The 18,114-nt window shown below is 47.8% G+C and overlaps 1 protein-coding gene across 8 annotated transcripts in view; it reads right to left on the reverse strand.

Annotated features, from left to right (window-relative positions):
• Positions 1-18,114, reverse strand: part of SLC22A14 (solute carrier family 22 member 14) — a 30,811-nt gene that overhangs the window by 5,585 nt on the left and 7,112 nt on the right. For 5 of the 8 annotated variants that reach the window (XM_078432497.2, XM_078432496.2, XM_078432493.2 and 2 more), the window contains 8 exons: positions 17,937-18,049; positions 8,249-8,372; positions 6,966-7,481; positions 6,115-6,218; positions 5,819-5,973; positions 4,640-4,808; positions 530-650; positions 151-248 (listed from right to left, as the gene is read on the reverse strand). In XM_078432497.2, the coding sequence (XP_078288623.1) occupies positions 151-248; positions 530-650; positions 4,640-4,808; positions 5,819-5,973; positions 6,115-6,218; positions 6,966-7,481 (1,163 nt within the window). In that variant the 5' untranslated portion in view covers positions 8,249-8,372; positions 17,937-18,049. Of the gene's footprint in view, positions 1-150; positions 249-529; positions 651-4,639; positions 4,809-5,818; positions 5,974-6,114; positions 6,219-6,965; positions 7,541-8,248; positions 8,373-17,936; positions 18,050-18,114 lie in introns of those variants that run through there. The other 3 variants (XM_078432498.2, XM_078432499.2, XM_078432500.2) reach the window with 3 other exon arrangements.

The raw sequence follows: 18,114 nt of genomic DNA on the forward strand, positions 1-18,114 counted from the left end.
GGTGGGACGGGCTGGGAAAGAGAAACAGAGCACAGAGCTCTGGACCCATAGGCCAGCTTCCCGCCTGCAGCCCGCTTATGCCCCCTTCCCTCTCCAGAGCCCCCGACACGCCCTGCTTGCAGTCCCTGCCGGCCGGTCCCAACTACTCACCACACACAGCCCATCACCAGGGTCACCCTTCGGAGGTGCCTATTGTTATAGAAGTCCAGGACAGACGCCTTAGTCACCTTCTTTCTGGGCAGCTGGAGCTACAGGACAAGCGGGACCACCAGGGGCAAGGCCGAGACCCCGGCTCGCTCCCCACCCCCACAGGACCTCAAGGCCCTCCCGCCCCCCACCCCCGTCCCCCACAGTCCCAGCTCGGCCTCCGGCCTTCCACTGGCAGGGTTCGATGTCGCTGCCTCCGTTCTCCTCAAACAGTGGACTGGGGACACCCTGTGGGCGGAGGTCCCACCTGAAAGGAGGAGGAAGGAAAAGGCCCTTCCTGCAGCCCCTGTCCTGGCCCCACTCCGGGCCCGAGGCCTCTTACCTTGTCCAGCAGACTTAGGGGAATGGTCTTCTTGTTCACGCCCGCCGCGTAGCACAGCATCTGCTTCGCTTCCTCCAACTTCCCGTTCATCAACAGCCACCGTGGGGACTCCGGCAGGATCCTGCATGTACCACCCGCTCTTACCCATCCTTGCGAGATGCCCCCGAGACCTCCCACAGGAGGCGACGTGGGTGTCGGAGGACTTGAAAGAGACCATCAACCTCGGGCGCCCCTGCCCCTTTCTGGCAGTCAGCCCTTCCCCTGCCCCGGCCACACACGGCCCCCCTGCTGCCCAGTGTCACCCCAGACACAGGCTGCCTCTGCCCTCCAGCGTCTTCCCCCTCGCCTCCCTCTACAAACTCCCTACCTTCCGATCTCAGGCGTCAGTCCCGCCTGCCCAGGCACCCTGAGGGCACTGTCCCCCACGCCCACAGCCTCTATTAGAGCCCCGCTCTCCTGGGTGGCATTTCCCTGCTCCCTCTCTGTCTCCTAACAGCTTGCAGAATATGGAGGGCAGGACCCCAGGGCCCAGCCCCTGATTGAGTGAGTAGAGGTCCTCCCTGTCCCACCTCCTCCCTCGCCACATTGCCCACTGCCTTTGACCTCTGCATAACTCTGGTCCCTCAGTTCTTCCCGATCCTCCCGGGCTGTCAGAATGTCCACGGACGAACATTTATTAGGTGCCCTGGATTGTGCCTGATGCCCTTACATATATATATATATATATATATATATATATATATATATATACATATATATATATGTAACATATATATATGTTACATATATATATACACACACACATATATATATGATATGTTACATATATATATACATATATATATGTTACATATATATATACATATATATATGTAACATATATATACATATATATATGTTACATATATATATACATATATATATATGTTACATATATATATATAATATATATACATATCATCCGGTTTAATCCCTGCCCAGCCCTGGACCTAGTTTGATTATCCCCTTTTTATTCCCAGCCTCGAGGGGTAAGGACTCGCCCAGGGTCACAGAGGCAGAGTTAGCATGGACGTCAGTGCCCTGATTGGGCACTCTTTACAAACTGTGCCATCACTCCCTGCAGATTCTCGCGTCACCCTCCTCTCGAGGCCCTAGCCTGAATTCCACGGCCAGCAGTGTATACATGTGCCCATGACACTGGAGGCAGCTGCATTCTTTTTTTTTTTTTTTTTTTTTTTATAAATTTTTTTTTTTTTTTCAACGTTTTTTATTTATTTTTGGGATAGAGAGAGACAGAGCATGAACGGGGGAGGGGCAGAGAGAGAGGGAGACACAGAATCGGAAACAGGCTCCAGGCTATCAGCCCAGAGCCTGACGCGGGGCTCGAACTCACGGACCGCGAGATCGTGACCTGGCTGAAGTCGGACGCTTAACCGACTGCGCCACCCAGGCGCCCCAGAGGCAGCTGCATTCTTATCAAATTTGTTTAATGTCTATTCACTTCTGAGAGAGAGAGAGCACAAGCGGGAGAGGAGCAGAGACAGAGAGAGGGAGAGGGAGACACAGAACCCGAAGCGGGCTCCAGGCTCTGAGCTGTCAGCACAGAGCCCGACGCGGGGCTCGAACTCACAAACCGTGAGACGGTGACCTGAGCCGAAGCCGAAAGCTTAACCGATGGAGCCACCCAGGCGCCCCAAGGCAGGTGCATTCTTTCTGCCTGCCCCTGCTCCTGCCCTCCCCTGGGGCCAGCCGGCAGTGCCCCTGACATCCTTCTCCGCTGTAAGGCTGAGGAACTCTCCTAAAGAAAGTCACCCAACTGGGACTTCTTCAGAAAGATGGGAGATTGACCACATGCCCACTCTAAACAACACGAATGAAAAAGGATAGCAATAGAGAGAGTGGGAGAGAAGACCGGTGGAAGAAAGACGTAAGAAATACACACAGCTCAGAAGCTGAGGGGCTGGAAACCTCCGGTTCCTGGTGGTAAGACTCTCTTCCCGTCCCCAGGCTGCTGTCATCTCTTCAAACCTGGCAAAGGAGCCTGCTTTTGCGAAAGGGAGTCAGTCTGCCCTCCCACTCCTTGCCTGGAGCTTACTGATCCAGAAAAGCGGGAGCTGCCCTGACAGTCATTTCCAGGAGAGCTAATTCGTGTCCCCTCAAGTCGGAGGGCCTACACGCAACCAGAGATGGGGGAGCTCCCCCTCAGGAAGGAAGTCGGTGGGAGCCATCCACGATGGCAGGGCGGGGGCTGGGCGTGGTGAGAGTCTTTTTGACGAAGTGGACCCTGCTGTCTTGAAGTCACCCCACGTGCTAGGGTGAGGGGACCCCTGCAGAGAGAGCCCGGGGAGTGACCTGCCAGGGACAGGGTGCGGAGAGATCACAAAGACAGTACCTAGAGCATGAGAAGACACGGGTGAGCCCCTGAAGACCCACAGGCGGGCCCCTGAGGCACCTGCATTTGAACATCTGCCCTACAGAGGACAATGACCATGAATACAGCCCCTGTTGTGCGCTTATCTCTTTTCTCGAATGGCCCCTCCCCTGCCTAGGATCTAGAAGATCACCGAGCAGGTAGACCGAGGAGAAAGGGCAAAGGTCAGAATACTGGCCTGAGCCAGCTAGCCACCGGGGAGAAGCTGCGAACTAGACGTGAGATCAAGTTTTAAACTGGCCTGGACTGGATTTTTTTTCATGCCCGAAAGTGCGTCTGAATGATCAAAATGAGACTTTTTTCTTAGAACTAAGACTGACCCTAAAGAGATGGAACCTGCCCAAGATAATGTCACGAGTCAGCAAAGGAACAGCTGACAGGGCGGGTCTGAAGAAAAATGGACCCCATTCAATGAGCCATCTGTTCACAGAATGTAGAACTAGGGAGGCAGCTACCAGAAGAAAGAGCTAAGAGTCCAGCGTCATGGCATCTGGGGAAGGAACTGGGGGGCTGAGGGGAGCTGAAATTGTCCGCTTACTTTTCACCACAGACCGTCTGGTTGTTACGTAGTCGTCAACCACATGCATCCATTGCAGTAGTGACATTTCGAAGAAATGTTTCAAGGTCAAGCCGTGAAACACCATTTCCTAGTTACATGACAGAGTCACGCCATCTGGCATCAGCTGGGTCCCCACGGACACTTGGGCATCCCGGTGACTGCCAAAGACGGTCTCCAGCACCTGCCGAATTTGGAAGGTCTCCAAGCCACCTACCCGGCCTCACTCTTAACTGCTCACTCCTCTCACCATCCATGTTGGGTATGGCGCAGTGGGTAAAACGCAGAGGCTCCGGGGCCACACAGGCTGAGTCAAATCCCAAACCGCCACTTTGTAGCTATATGGCCTAGGGCAAGTTACTTCCATTCTCGGAAGCCTCTGTTCTCCCCTCCACGCCCCCCGCCCCCCACCCCCCACGTCTTCAGCGCCCAAGAGACTCACACCCATCTTTCAGGGTCGTAAAGATTAAATGTGATGATTCCAAGGTGAGACCTGATCCTTCCTTCACACTGAACTGCCTGGCCCTTAACCAGGTGATTTCAGTCTCTTCCTCTTCTCTTCCCTCCCTCCCCAATCACTTGTCCCTTCCTAGCTTCAGTCCCTCGGGTTCCTGTTTGTGACGCCCCACAAGTCAGAGCATCACATACCCTCCCTGACTCTGCCTTTGCTGTCCAACCACGTTATCACTTTGCCCCTGCCCACCGCAGCCCAGCGCTGTGGAAGAGTCACCTCGTGGAAGGCTCCATTTTTCAGCCTCTCTTCAGTCCCTCAACCCCCTGCCACTTCACTGAGGCTACCTCCAGGCCACCAAGGCCGGTAGACTCTTCCCCAGCATCACCTTTCTTGCCTTCAACCTTGACCATGCTCTTGTCCTGAGCTCCTGCCTCTCAACCCTTTGCCTTCTGATTTCTCTGTTTCTCTGACATCTCTTTGAGGGTCTCCTCTGCTGGGGGTTAAGGCTAGGGTTCCAGACGCTCGGCCCTGGGCTCTCCCTCAATACATCCACACCCCATCCACTTTCTTCAAGGGAAAATCCCACCCACTCCACCCCTTCAAGGACCCCCCGAAACCCTCAACTTCCAGCCCGTCAGACCCGTCACTGCGCGTGCCCTGTTTGCTCACCAGATATAGAAGATGAGGGGGAACACAGGTGCACCACCCACCAGAAACAGCAGCCGCCAGTGGGGAAGGCTGTTGGCAAGCCCTGTCAGGAACATGACTCCCACAGAGAAAAAGCAGTGTTCCAGGATGATGGCATGGGACCGGTGCTCAGCCACTAGCCACTCAGTGGCTGTGCGGAGGCCAAGAGGACAAAATCATGGTCAGCTCAGTGTCCCCAGGGCTACCCCTGTACCCAGACTTCTGAGATGCCCCAGCCCTGCTCTGGACAGTTCAGCCTGGGTGAACGTTCTTCTGCCCTAGGTGGACGTACTAGATGGCCTCCGGTCCCTTCTCAGCCTGACTGCTCCCTCTGAACACATCCTGCCTGACCCCATGTGTCTCTCTCAGAGATGGCTCATTTCTGGGTACAAGTCCTCACACGTGGTCTGACACACAGTGAGGCGAGGAATCTGTGCCCTTGTGTTTGTTTTTAGTGCCTCGGGGCTTTGGCCACCCCGGCCTCGGGCCCTGGGGAGAATCTAGTTCCTTCTGACCCGCTCCAATGAGAGGAGAGAGGTCTCTGGCCGGGGACCCCTGAGCTCACTGGGCCACAGCAGCTGTAAGCTCGATGAGCATATGGGCACTTAGGGCTTTCGCATTCCACAGACCAGGGATGAAACCCCAGCTCCTTCCTGTAACTGTTGTGTGGCCCTGAGCAAGTTGGTTACCTTCCTGAGGCTCAAGTATCCTTCTCAGTTAAAAGGATAATAGATGAGCGCCTACTGAACAGGGTGCTGTCATGACACGCTGAGACAGTATGTAACGGGGTTAGCAGCTCGCCTGGTCCTTCCGAAGGGCTCAATAAATGTAAGCCATGTAGGGGGGATGCGAGAGAGGTAAGGGGGGTAATGCGTGCGGTACGAGGGGCCTAGGGTGGAGGATGAGTCTGGAAGGGCGGTCTGCGGACATTGGCCCGCATCGCCACAGGCAGCTGGGAAGAACCTCTTGCCTCCACGGCCTGCCTGGATTGGGCCTCAACTCTACTCGTCCTGCAGGGTCCCTAAGTACCCGCCAGCCCCGCCCCGCCCCACGATCGCCCCGCCCTTCGACCGGCCCCGCCCCTCCAGGCCCCGCCCTCTGCTCCCCACCCGCCCCGCCCCTCACAACACCTGCACGGCCGGCCGGCCGGCCGGGGCTCACCTAAAGACACGCTGCTGATGGTGTAGCCCACCAAGGCCTGGGACACGCCGAAGCGGAAGAACAGGTACTGGTGAAAGGTGTTGACGAAGGCTGTCCCGAAGCCGAAGATGATCAGCCCCAGCAGCGACATCAGGATGGTGGGGCAGCGGCCCAGCCTGCGGGCGGTCGAAGGGAGGCTGCGCCTAGCCTAGCGCGAGGGCCTCCCTGGCTCGCCCAGCACGACACCCGGGGCCAGGCCTTGAGTGCCCCTACCCTCGCCTGCCCCAGCTTGAGACTCTAGCTCTGAATGCACTCACTTGTCACTCATGAGCCCGAAGATGAGGGACCCGGTCAGGATGCCCGCGGCGAACATGGTCTGCATGCTCTCTGAGTTCTGCTCCTTGCCACACACCAAGTCAAACTGGGGGGGGGTTATACAGGATTGGCTACAGGTCTCCACCCAGGGCCAGCCTTCTGGGTCTAGAGACTGCACCCCTCTACCCCGCCCCCAACCCGCAGGTGGGCCTTTAGGCAGAAGAGGCCTGGGTCAGGGACCGGCAACCCGGCCTGCAGCAGGTGCCTCAGGTGTCACCTCTGCATTCTACCCGGCACCTGGCAGACTCTGGGAGTGAGGCCTGGAGAGAGGGGACCAGAGGCCCAGGCCAAAATGGGGAAGAGGCCGAGAGGGAACTGAGCAAAGACGGGAATCACTGAAGACCCTTTCCCAAGTACAGGTATCAGGCCTCAGTCTAGAGATTCCAGTTGGGCAGGTCTGTGCGGTGCAGGGCCCAGCTTGCAGCTCGGGCTGAGAAACCCTGTAGGAGGCGCCCGATGAAAGCTGCTTCTTCCCCGGGGCTCTCTATCTTGTGTGAGTTCAGAGGGCAGGGCCTCGACTACAGAGGCAGCTCCCCGGACAGATGGCAAGGCCTGCCGACCGACATTTGCCTCTGCACCCAAATCTGCTCCAGCTTCCCGGCGAAGACAGCTGAAGCCGGGGCTGGACAACAGGACCCTAAGGTTCTGCCCTGGCTCTGCCTCTGCAGGGTGACCTCGGGCCAATCACTTCCCCTCCCCGGCCTCAGTTTCCCCACCTGAGGAGGGGTGGGGAGGGTGGGGGCACATCTCTGGGCCTGTGGGGTAGCTATAGACAACTCAGGAGAAGGCACACCTCATTGACCAGTGATCGCTTCTTGGTGTCAGGGTAGATCCACCCATCTTGGCATGACTCTGTGTGGTTGAGGCCAAACTGGATGATAGAATCCAGGTCCCAGGCTACGGGCAAGTACATGAGGCACGTCTGGAAACTTCCATTGGGTTCTCGGGGCAGGGTCAGGTTCATCTGCTCAGCCTCGGTGAGGTTGGGGCCCACTGCTAGAATCCAGCTGGTATTACAATAGGGCTTCTGGGCTGTGAACACGAAGACGTCGGCAGAGATAAAGAAGGCCAACAGGATGTTGGGGATGAAGGTGAGGACCACCAGTCTCCGCTGGAACGTGCCGAACTCCCCCACCGCATCCAGGATGTGGGCAAACTTGTCATCCTGGTTGGCTTCTGTGGCCCTCAGTCTGCGTAACAGCATCTCCAGAGACCAGGAATCGGAGTGTTCTTGTGCCTCGTGCTGGTTCAAGTTCTTGGAAGGGTGGTGGGATCTGTGTTTTACCTTGCAGTTGCTTTCTCCTGACATCTGTTCCAAGAAAGGACGCCACTCAGGGACTGCTGCTACCACTTCCCAGACACGAGAGACTGGAATGGGAGCCACTGGTCAGAAATGGGCCTCTCTAGAGCCTTGGAATAGTTTGGATTCTGGCCTTGATGTTCTCTGTAGCTCCCTCCTTGGCTTATGAAGTTTCTCAGTCAACGTCATTTGTCCCCCATGAGCGCCACCCACCCCTGATTTTCAGTACACTGAGGGTTTTTTAACCATTTGAGAAAGTGTCACTTCTGTTGTCATGAGTAAGTTCTGAGAAGCTTTGGTCTCCCACCGCTCTCCCAGAACTGAAACTTTGTTGACACACACAGGGAGGCACTGACAGTCTTGCAAAAGTAGGAGAGGTCTCCAGGGACAATTCCTTCAAAAACAAACAAACAAACAACACCCCCTCCCCGCACCCCCCTCCCCCCCATATCTGGACCAAGAGTTGCCAGGAAACTGAGGCCAAGATAGGTGGCTGGAAGCCTTGACCACAGAGATAGGGAGCCAAGCCTGGGCACCAGCAACATAGAGCCAAACTGGAAAGGCAGGTAAGGGGAAGGCAGTGCGGGGCAGGGGTGGGGGGGGGGGGAAGGCAGTGCGGGGCAGGGGCGGGGTGGGGGGGGGAGGCAGTGCGGGGCAGGGGTGGGGGGGGGAAGGCAGTGCGGGGCAGGGGTGGGGTGGGGGGGGGGAAGGCAGTGCGGGGCAGGGGCGGGGTGGGGGGGGAAGGTAGCAATTCTGACTGTAAGGAGATTTATTACCTTGGAACAGCAGCGAGGTGGGAAACGATGCTTAAAACTGTGTTGAGCTGAAATCCTCACTGGAGCTGAAAGAGCTCCTGGGTTGGGCACCAGCAGAAGCAGAAACAAGCCTTCTCTGTTAAACCTGCACAGATTACAATCAAGCAAAGAGTTCAAAAAGAAAGATTACGAAAGTCATGAGAAGGCAGTCCATTCTGAAACAACAGCTCCTGGCTGCAGGTGTCAGAACGGTCAGTTACACAGTATAGAGCCACTGTCGTACGCGGTTTTCAAAGAAATGAAAGTCGTAATTACAGGGTGGACCCACGACAAGAATTGACAAAAAGCAGACATTTTCGGAGGGCAGACGCTGAGCTTCTAAATGAAACAGAAACACTAAACTGAAGGCTGCTGAGTCAGATCTGATGCAAAGAATTAGGGAACTGGAACGTATAGCCAAAATGTGAAACAGAGGCCCAAAGACTCAAGAGATACAAGGTTTCCCATGCATGGAGACATAGAGAAGCAAAATCTAAAGAGAGAAAAGCAATGCATTTTCTAAAACTTGGAAAACGTGAATCCGTAGTCTCAGGAAATAGTACGTCCCAAGCAGGATCAATGAAAAAGAAACCCACGGCTATGCACATTGCAATGAAGCTACAGAAGGCATCAGTGACAAAGGTCTTCGAAAACGTCTAGAGAGAAGACATATCACTGACGAACGACCAGCGGTGGTAGCCTTCTGTTAAACAAAAGTGGATAATCAACAAGGAAACCAGAAGAGAGTGAAAGTCTTTATGAAAAAAGAAAAGAATAGCCAAGCTAGAATTGTTTACTCATCAAAATTATCTGTCAAGAATGGGGTAAAATAAAGACAGGTATAGCTGGTCAAAAATTGAGGGAGCATTCATGTAAAAGACCTGATTTAATGGAGTTTCTAAAAAGTAAGGAGGAGGAAAACTATTTGAAGAGAATAGCCTCAGAAGCAATGAGCAATCAAAAAAGGTAAACATGTAAGCCAATCCAAATATTGATCATATTAAATAATAAAGATCCTGTCCACTTGTGGAATTAAAAAAAAAAAAAAACATGACAACATGATGGGCAACAATAAAATATGTCAGGAAGGGGACATTCAGAGCCAAAATATCCCTTTCTATTGTTCGGGATGTAGGACAGAGAAACCAAAAATTCAAATTAACATATGCATGATAAACTTTAAAGGACAACCACTCCAATGATATACCCAGAGAACAGTAGTGGGAAAAGGTGGATGAAAGGGGAAAACAAATACAAACCGTCAATCCAAAAGAAGTTAAGGGAAGAGGAAAAAAAAAAAAGGGTGGCAATCATTGAGACTGGAAAAATGAGACACAGTACATTGATTATCACTAGTTTAAAAAGAGATGGTTGGATTGAGCCTTTTAAAAGTCAAATTCATACGCTGTTTTTCCAGAGGGTGACCAGTATTTTCCAATTCTCCCAGAACACACCCAGTTCACGTCTGTTGTGCTGGTATAATGACTCACAGTGTCCCCTTAACCCCTCATAAAAGTTTTGATTTGTATGACAATTTGGTCACCCCGAGAGAAGGCACGTGTAAAGCATAAGCATGAAAGGTTGAGGGTAAGAGGATGGAAAAAGTTACATTAGGCAAACATTATTTTAAAAAAGCTGATTTAGGGGCGCCTGGGTCGTTCAGTCCATTGAGTGACTGACTCTTGGTTTTGGCTCAGGTCATGATCTCACGATTTGTGAGTTTCAGCTGCGCATCAGGCTCTGTGCTGAGTGTGAAGGCTGCTTAAGATTCTCTCTCTCTCTCTCTCTCTCTCTCTCCCTCCCTCTGCCTCCCACTTGCACTCTCTCTCAAATAAAATGAAAGAAAGAAAGAAAGAAAGAAAGAAAGAAAGAAAGCTGACTTAGCTACATTACTATCAGACAAAATAAAAAGATAAAGCATCATTTGGAATAGAGGGATTCCTTATCTAAATATAAAAGTTCAGTATACCACAAGCGTGAATTTTAAATATATATGAACCTAACAAATGTCTTCAAATATGTAAAACAATAATCAGTGTAACAGGAGAAATTGACAGCTCATCAATATCATGATGAGAAATTTCAATGCACCTTTTGTTTTATAAGTTTATTTATTTATTTGTTTATTTTGAGAGAGAGAGAGAGAGAGAGAGAGCACACGTGAGTGGGGGAGGGGGGCAGGAGGAGGAAGAAGACAGAATCCTAAGCAGTCTCCATGTCAGTACAGAGCCCAACCCAGGGCTCGATCCCACAAAAGGTGAGATCATGACCCGAGCTGAAATCGAAAGTCGGATGCTAAGCCACTCAGGCACCCCTTCAAGGGGTCAAATATACAAAAACTTAGTAAAGATCTAGATTATTTGAATCACACCATTAATGAGACTTTTCTAATGGCCATTTGTGAAAGTCTGCATCTAACCACTAGAGAATACCCATTTTTCTCATGCCTCCTGGGAGCATTTGCAAAACTTTATCATGTACTAGGCAATAAAGCAAGCCTCAACAAATGTCAAAGAATAGTCGAAAATTGTCTTGTGACCACCACGCAATTAAATTAGAAGTCACTAACAAACAGCTTAATGGCTTAATTTAGAATTCTTGTATATTTTGGGGGGTGCACGGGTGGCTCAGTCATTTGAGCATCTGACTCTTTTATTTTTAAAAAACTTTTTAAATGTTTATTTATTTTTGAGAGAGAGACAGAGACAGAGTGTGAGCGGGGAAGGGCCAGAGAGAGAGGGAAACACAGAATCAGAAGCAGGCTCCAGGCTCTGAGCTATCAGCACAGAGCCCAACTCGGGGCTCAAACTCACAAACCGTGAGACCATGACCTGAGCCGAAGTCGGACACTTAACTGCCTAACCACTCAGGCGCCCCAAGCATCTGACTGTTGATTTCAGCTCAGCTCATGATCCCAGGGTCATGGGATTGAGCCCCACACCAGGCTCTGAACTGGGGGCATGAAGCCTGCTTAAGATTTTCTCTCACTCTCCCTCGGCTTCTCCCTCGCTCATGCATGTGCTGGGGCGTGCTCGCTCTCTCTCTCTCTCTCTCAAAAAATAAAAATAAAAAAAATAAAAGAATTCTTGTATATTTCCCATACATTTGTAATACAGTTGTAGTTACTTGTCAGAATCTGCCTTCTATCCGGGGACTTCTTGGTCTCCTAAATGATTTTTTTTTTAATTTACGTATGTTAAGGTTCACTCTTTGCTCTTTAAAGTCCTATGGGTTTTGACAAATGCACAGGGTCACGTACCCACTATGACACCATAGAGGACCATGCAAAAATTTCACTGCCCTAAAAAAAATTCCCGTGTTCTACCTATTAAATCCCTTTCCCTCCTCTCACACCCCTGGCAACCACTGACCTTTTTACTGTATATCTTACCTTTCCAGAATGCCAGATAGCTGGAATCATAGAGTATATAGCTTTTCCAACTGGCTTCTGTCACTTAGCAATATGCACTTTAAGGGTGATCCATAAATTTTCATAGCTTGATAGCTCTTTTTTTTTTTTTTTAATGTTTATTTTTGAGAGAGAGAGAGAGAGCATGCGCGGGAGAAGGGCAGAGAAAGAGGGAGACACAGAATCCGGAGCAGGCTCCAGGCTCTGAGCTGTCAGCACAGAGCCCGATGCGGGGCTTGAACTCACGGACCGCGAGATCATGACCTGAGCCGAAGTCGGTCGCTTAACCGACTGAGCCACCCAGGCGCCCCAACATTAATTCTTTTAAACGGTGATTCCCTAATGACAAATAATGTTGTGTATCTTTTCATGTTTATTTGTCCTCTGTATACCTTCTTTGGGGGATTATCACTTCAGATTTTTTGCTCATTTTTAAATTGGGGTATTTGTTTTCTTATTCTTGAGTTATGAATTTTTTGTATATTTTGGATACAAGCCTTTTTATTAGATAGGTGTTTTTGCAAATATCTTTTCCAGTTCATGGCTTGCCTCTTTATTCTCTTAACAGCATCTTTTGTAGAGCCGAAGTTTTAAATTTTAATAAAGTCCAACTTACCAATTTTTTTCTTTCATAGATTCTGTTTTCAGTATTGTATCTAAAAATTCATTGCCTGGGGCGCCTGGGTGGTGCAGTTGGCTAAGTGTCCGACTCTTGATTTCAGCTCAGGTTATGATCTCAGGGTTTGTGAGTTCGAGCCCCATGTTTGGCTCTGTGCTGACAGTGTGGGGCCTGCTTGGGATTCTCTCTCTCTCCTGTCTCCTCTCTCTCTGCCCCTACCCTACTTGTTCTCTCTCTCTCAAAATAAATAAACTTAAAAACCTTTTTTAAAAATTCATTGCCAAACCTAAGATCACCTAGATTATCTTCTTTGTTTTCTTCTAGAAGATTTATAGTTTTGTGTTTTACATTTAGGCCTATGATCCACTGAGTTCATTTTTGTAAAACGTGTAAAATCTATATTTAAAGGTTTTTGTTTTGTTTTCTTTCTTTTTTTTTTTTTTTTTTTTTTTTTTTTTTGAGAGAGAGACAGAGACAGTGCGAGTGAGGGAGGGGCAGAGAAGGGGAGAGAGAATCCCAAGCAGGCTCTGCACTGTCAGCACAGAGCCTGATGTGGGGCTCAAACCTATGAAACTGTGAGATCGTGACCTGAGCCAAAACGGAGATGGGGGGGTGCCTGGGTGGCTCAGTTGGTTAAGCATCTGAATTCGGCTCAGGTCATGATCTCACGGATTGTGGGTTTGGGCCCCGCATCGGGCTCTGCACTGACAGCTCAGAGCCTGGAGCCTGCTTCAGATTCTGTGTCTCCCTCTCTCTCTCTGCTCCTCCCCTGCTCATGCTTTGTCTCTTCCTCTCTCTCTCTCTCAAAAATAAATAAACATTAAAAAAAAAAAAAAGAATTGGACACTTAACTGACCGAGTCGCCAGGCACCCCTAAAATCTATGTTTAGGTTAACATTTTCGCCTATGGACGTTCAATGTTTACGGTACATTCAATTATTACAAGAAAGATTACCCTTTCTCTACTGAATTGCCTTTGCTTCTTTGATCAGTTGATCATATTTATGGGCTCTATTCTGTTCCATGGCTTTATGTGTCTATTCTATTGCCAATTCCATGCCATTTTGATTATGATGGCTTTACCCAGTAAGCCTTGAAATCAGGTAGTGTGAGTCCCCCACCTTTTTTTTTCTTCACTATTGTGCTGAGTCTCCTAGGTCTTTTGCCTTTCCATCTGAACTTTACAATCAGCTTGTTGATATCTGCAAAATAACTCGCTGTATTTTTTTTCTAAAATTTTATTATTAAGTAGGGGCACCTGGGTGGCTCAGTTGGCTGAGCGTCCAACTCTTGACTTGGGCTCAGGTCATGATCTCACAGTCATGGGATGGCGCCCTGCAGCTTGGAGCCTGCGTGGGATTCTCTGTCTCCATTACTCTCTGCCCCTCACATGTTCGTGCTTGCTCCCTCTCTCTCAAAATAAATAAATAAATAAATAAACTTAAAAAAAAGCTTTTATTTTGGGCGCCTGGGTGACTCAGTCGGTTGAGAGTCCGACTTCGGCTCAGGTCACGATCTTGTGGTTTTGTGAGTTCGAGCCCCGCGTCGGGCTCTGTGCAGACAGCTCGGAGCCTGGAGCCTGCTTCGGATTCTGTGTCTCCCTCTCTCTCTGCCCCAATCCATTAGCATCCTGTCTCTGTCTCTCTCAAAAATAAATAAACATTAAAAAAATAATAATAATAAAAATAAATAAAAATTTAAAAAGATTTTATTTTTAAGTAATCTCTACACCCAATGCGGAGTTCAAACTTACAACCCCAAAATCAAGAGTCACATGCTCCACTGACCATGCCCGCCAAGCACCCTTAACCTGCTGCATTTTTTGTTGTGATTTGTATTGAACCCTTAGGTTAAGTTGGGAAGAATCGACATCTTTTTTTTTTTTAATGTAATTTTTTTTTTTTAATGTTTATTTGTTTTTGGGACAGAGGGAGACAGAGCATGAGTGGGGGAGGGGCAGAGAGCGATGGAGACACAGAATCTGAAACAGGTTCCAGGCTCTGAGCTGTCAGCACAGAGCTGGATGCGGGGCTCGAACCCACAAACCGTGAGATCATGACCTGAGCCCAAGTCAGATGCTCAACCGACTGAGCCACCCAGGCGCCCCAGAACTGACATCTTAATGGGGCGCCTGGGTGGCTCAGTCGGTTGAGCGCCGACTTCGGCTCAGGTCATGATCTCACAGTCTGTGAGTTCGAGCCCCACGTCAGGCTCTGTGCTGACAGCTCAGAGCCCGGAGCCTGTTTCGGATTCTGTGTCTCCCTCTCTCTGACCCTCCCCCATTCATGCTCTGTCTCTCTCTGTCTCAAAAATAAATAAACGTTAAAAAAAAAAAAATTAAAAAAAAAAAAAGAACTGACATCTTAATAACAATATTGGGTCTTCTAATCCATGAACATGGAATATCTAAATCTATACCTATAGATATATTTTGAAATGTTTATTTATTTTTAAGAGAGTGCAAGTCGGGGAGGGGTAGAGAGAAGGTGGACAGAGGGTCTAAAGCAAGCTCGGTGCTGACAGGATGACAGCAGCGAGGCTGACGTGGGGCTCGAACTTACGAACCACGAGCTCATGACCTGAGCTGAAGCTGGACGCTCAACCAACTGAGTCACCCAGGTGTGCTTATCTATATATTTTTTTAAGTCTTATAAATATATATATGATTTATATGATTTAAAAAACATATGTATATGATTTTAAAAACTTGCGAATACTTCAGAAGTCAAAGAAGACGTCATAATGGAAATTTTAAAACATTTACAAATGAGTCATAATGAGTGATAACATATTAAAACTTGTGGGTGGTATAAAAGATAGTACTCTGTGGGATTTTCTATTGAAAATCAGGAGACTGAAAACAAACAAAATGCCCTTCATAAAGAGAACAATAGAATAAATCCAAATAAGTAAAGGAAGAATATAATACAGTTAAGACAGAGATAAATAGAAATAAAGAATATAATAAGAAATGGGGCACGTGGGTGGCTCAGTTGGTTAAGTGTCTGACTCTTGGTTTTGGCCCAGGTCATGATCTCACGGTTTTGTGGGTTCAAGCCCTCCATCGGGCTCCATGTGGGCAGCATGGAGCTTGCCTGGGATTCTCTCTCTCTCTCTCTCTCTCTCTCTCTCTGTTTCTGTCTCTGCCCCTCCCCCACTCACACTGTCTCTGTCTCTCTCAAAGTAAATAAATAAACTTAAAAAATATACATATATATAATGAGAGAATCAATAAAGTCCAAAATTGGTTCTTTAAGTAGATGAGTAAGTTAGACAATTAAATAAAAATTGAAAAACAGAAAGTACAATAGAGGCTTTTACATATGAAAGAAAAAGGAATATAAAGGTACAGCAAGATTAAAAATATTAACCAAATGCTAATATCAACTTTATGTCAATGAATTTGAAACTTCAACGAATTAAATTCCTAAAACAAAATGAATCCAATGGACTCCAGAATACATAGAAAGGCTTACAAGTTCTACAATGATGGAAGAAATGAAAGCAGAAATTAAGAATCTTTTCACAAAGAAAACACTAGACCTAAAATGTTTTTCAGGAGGTCTACCAAACATTTATGAAACAGATCATTCCAGTTTTTGTTTTTGTTTTTTCTTTCAGGAACTAAGTAGGGAGATCATTCTAACTTCAGTAACAAAACTAGAAAACTACAGTACAACAGGGGAAACTTTAGATCCATTTCATTCCTAAAAATACATGTAAAAACTCTAAGTACAATGTTAGTAAATCAAATTCGATAGTGTATAAATAAGGAAAATATATCATGATCAAGTGACTTTCAAACGAGGAATGCAAAGGGGCGCCTGGGTGGCTCAGTCAGTGAAGCGTCTGACTTTGGCTCAGGTCATGGTCTTATGGTTCGTGGGTTTGAGCCCCACGTCGAGTTCTGTGCTGACAGTTCAGAGCCTGGAGCCTGCTTTGCATTCTTTGTCTCCTTCTCTCTCTATCCCTCCCCTGCTTGTGTCTGCCTCTGTCTCTCAAAAATAAATAAATGTTAAAAAAAAAAAACCAACTTAAACTGGGAATGTAAAGATGGTTTTACTATTAGAAAATACATAAATGCTTATACTTAATAGATTAAAAGAGAAAAGCCATATGATCATGTTTAGAGACACAGAAAATGCATTTGATAAAATTCAATGCTAATTCATGATTTTTTAAAAATCCTAGACAAAAATTGGATTTTTTTTAATCCAATAAAGAGAATCTACCCTCCTTCCCAAAAATATCCCAAAGGGGAAGCTTTAGAATTATTCCCTTTAAAAATTAAAGGCAAGACAAAAGTGTCCACAATCACCCATTCAATATAGTGCTGACAGCCCTAGCCAGTGCAATCAGATAAAGAGAAATTGAAAGCATAAAGATTAGAAAGAAGAAAATAAAACCCCAAAGAATCTATAAATAATTAGAAACAAAAGGAGAAATTAGCAAGCTAGCTGAGTATAATGTGAATATGTAAAAGTCAGTTACGGGCGGGCACCTGGGTGTCTCAGTCAGTTAAGAGTCCAACTCTTGGTTTGGGCACAGGTCGTGATCTCACGGTTCGTGAGACTGAGTCCCGGGTTGGGCTCTGTGCCGACGGCATGGAGCCTGCCTGGGATTCTCTCTCTCCCTCTCTGCCTCTTTCCCTCTCTCAAAATAAATAACCATTTTTTTAAAAAAGTCAATTAATTACGTGTCTGTAAACCCCAAACCATTAAATTTGTAAAAATATACCATTTTAATGGGAAAATGTTCAAATTCACTTGACATTAGAGAAATGCAAATTACAATAATACTAAGATAACATTTTTTACCTATCAGATTGAAAAAAATTAAACATTATGACGACGCATTTTGTCAGTGAGGCCGTGAGGAAACAAATTCCCGTTGCTGATGGGAATGCAAACTGGGACAAGCCTTCTGCAGGATAATTTGGCAACTCCTACTATTAACCCAGCAACCCAGCCACGCTGAGTTGCTTAAATCTCGCATGTTCTTCTAGGACCTGCGTGTGTGACTGGTCCTCAGCTGGCTTCTGGGAGCTGAGTCCTGGGCTACAAACTGATAAGAGTATTTTACACGCTTGGAACTTTGAACCACCTTGTACCAGCCCGCCTACGTGTCTTGTGCCTTATGGGGAACATACCCTTCCTTCCTAAGGGCTGAAATTGAGTAATGAAGTTTCAGTAACTACAGTCATTCATGAAGGTGCTGTGTGCCTGTGTGACCAACCCCCAGTAAAAACCTCAGTTCTCAAGCTCAAGGAAGTTTTTCTGGCAGAAAAGACTTATGTTGCCACTGTTCATTGCTGGGGGAGTAAGGACATCTTGTGTAATTCTGCTGGAAGAGTACTGTTGGAAGCCGGTGCCTGGTTGCCCCAGCCTGCACCCAACGCATCTTTCCCTTTTACTGACCTTGCTTTGTATCTCTTTGCCGTAATCATTTTAGCTGTGAGTATAACAATTTCTGAGGCCTATGAGTGCAGGATATCACACAACTGGGGGTGGTCTTAGAGACCACTGACACTTGATGGAACTATAGATGCACTTCCTTTTTGACTCGGCAATCCCACTTCTAGGAATTTACTCTGCAGATACACTTCTGACGGTAAGAAAATACATAGGTGCGAGATTACTCACCTTTGTGAGTAGCTTTGATGGTATTACGAAATATTGGGAACAACATCAATGTCCATACGTAGGAGAGTGGTTGAATAAATGATGGTGTATCTGCCCAGTGGAATATTATGCAGCTGTAAAAAAGAATGAGGAAACTTTCTATGAACTCATGGAATGATTTCCAGGCCATACTGGTAAG

Source organism: Panthera onca, chromosome C2 (genome assembly GCF_046562875.1).
Source record: "Panthera onca isolate mPanOnc1 chromosome C2, mPanOnc1 haplotype 2, whole genome shotgun sequence".
Classification (NCBI taxonomy): Eukaryota; Metazoa; Chordata; class Mammalia; order Carnivora; family Felidae; genus Panthera; species Panthera onca.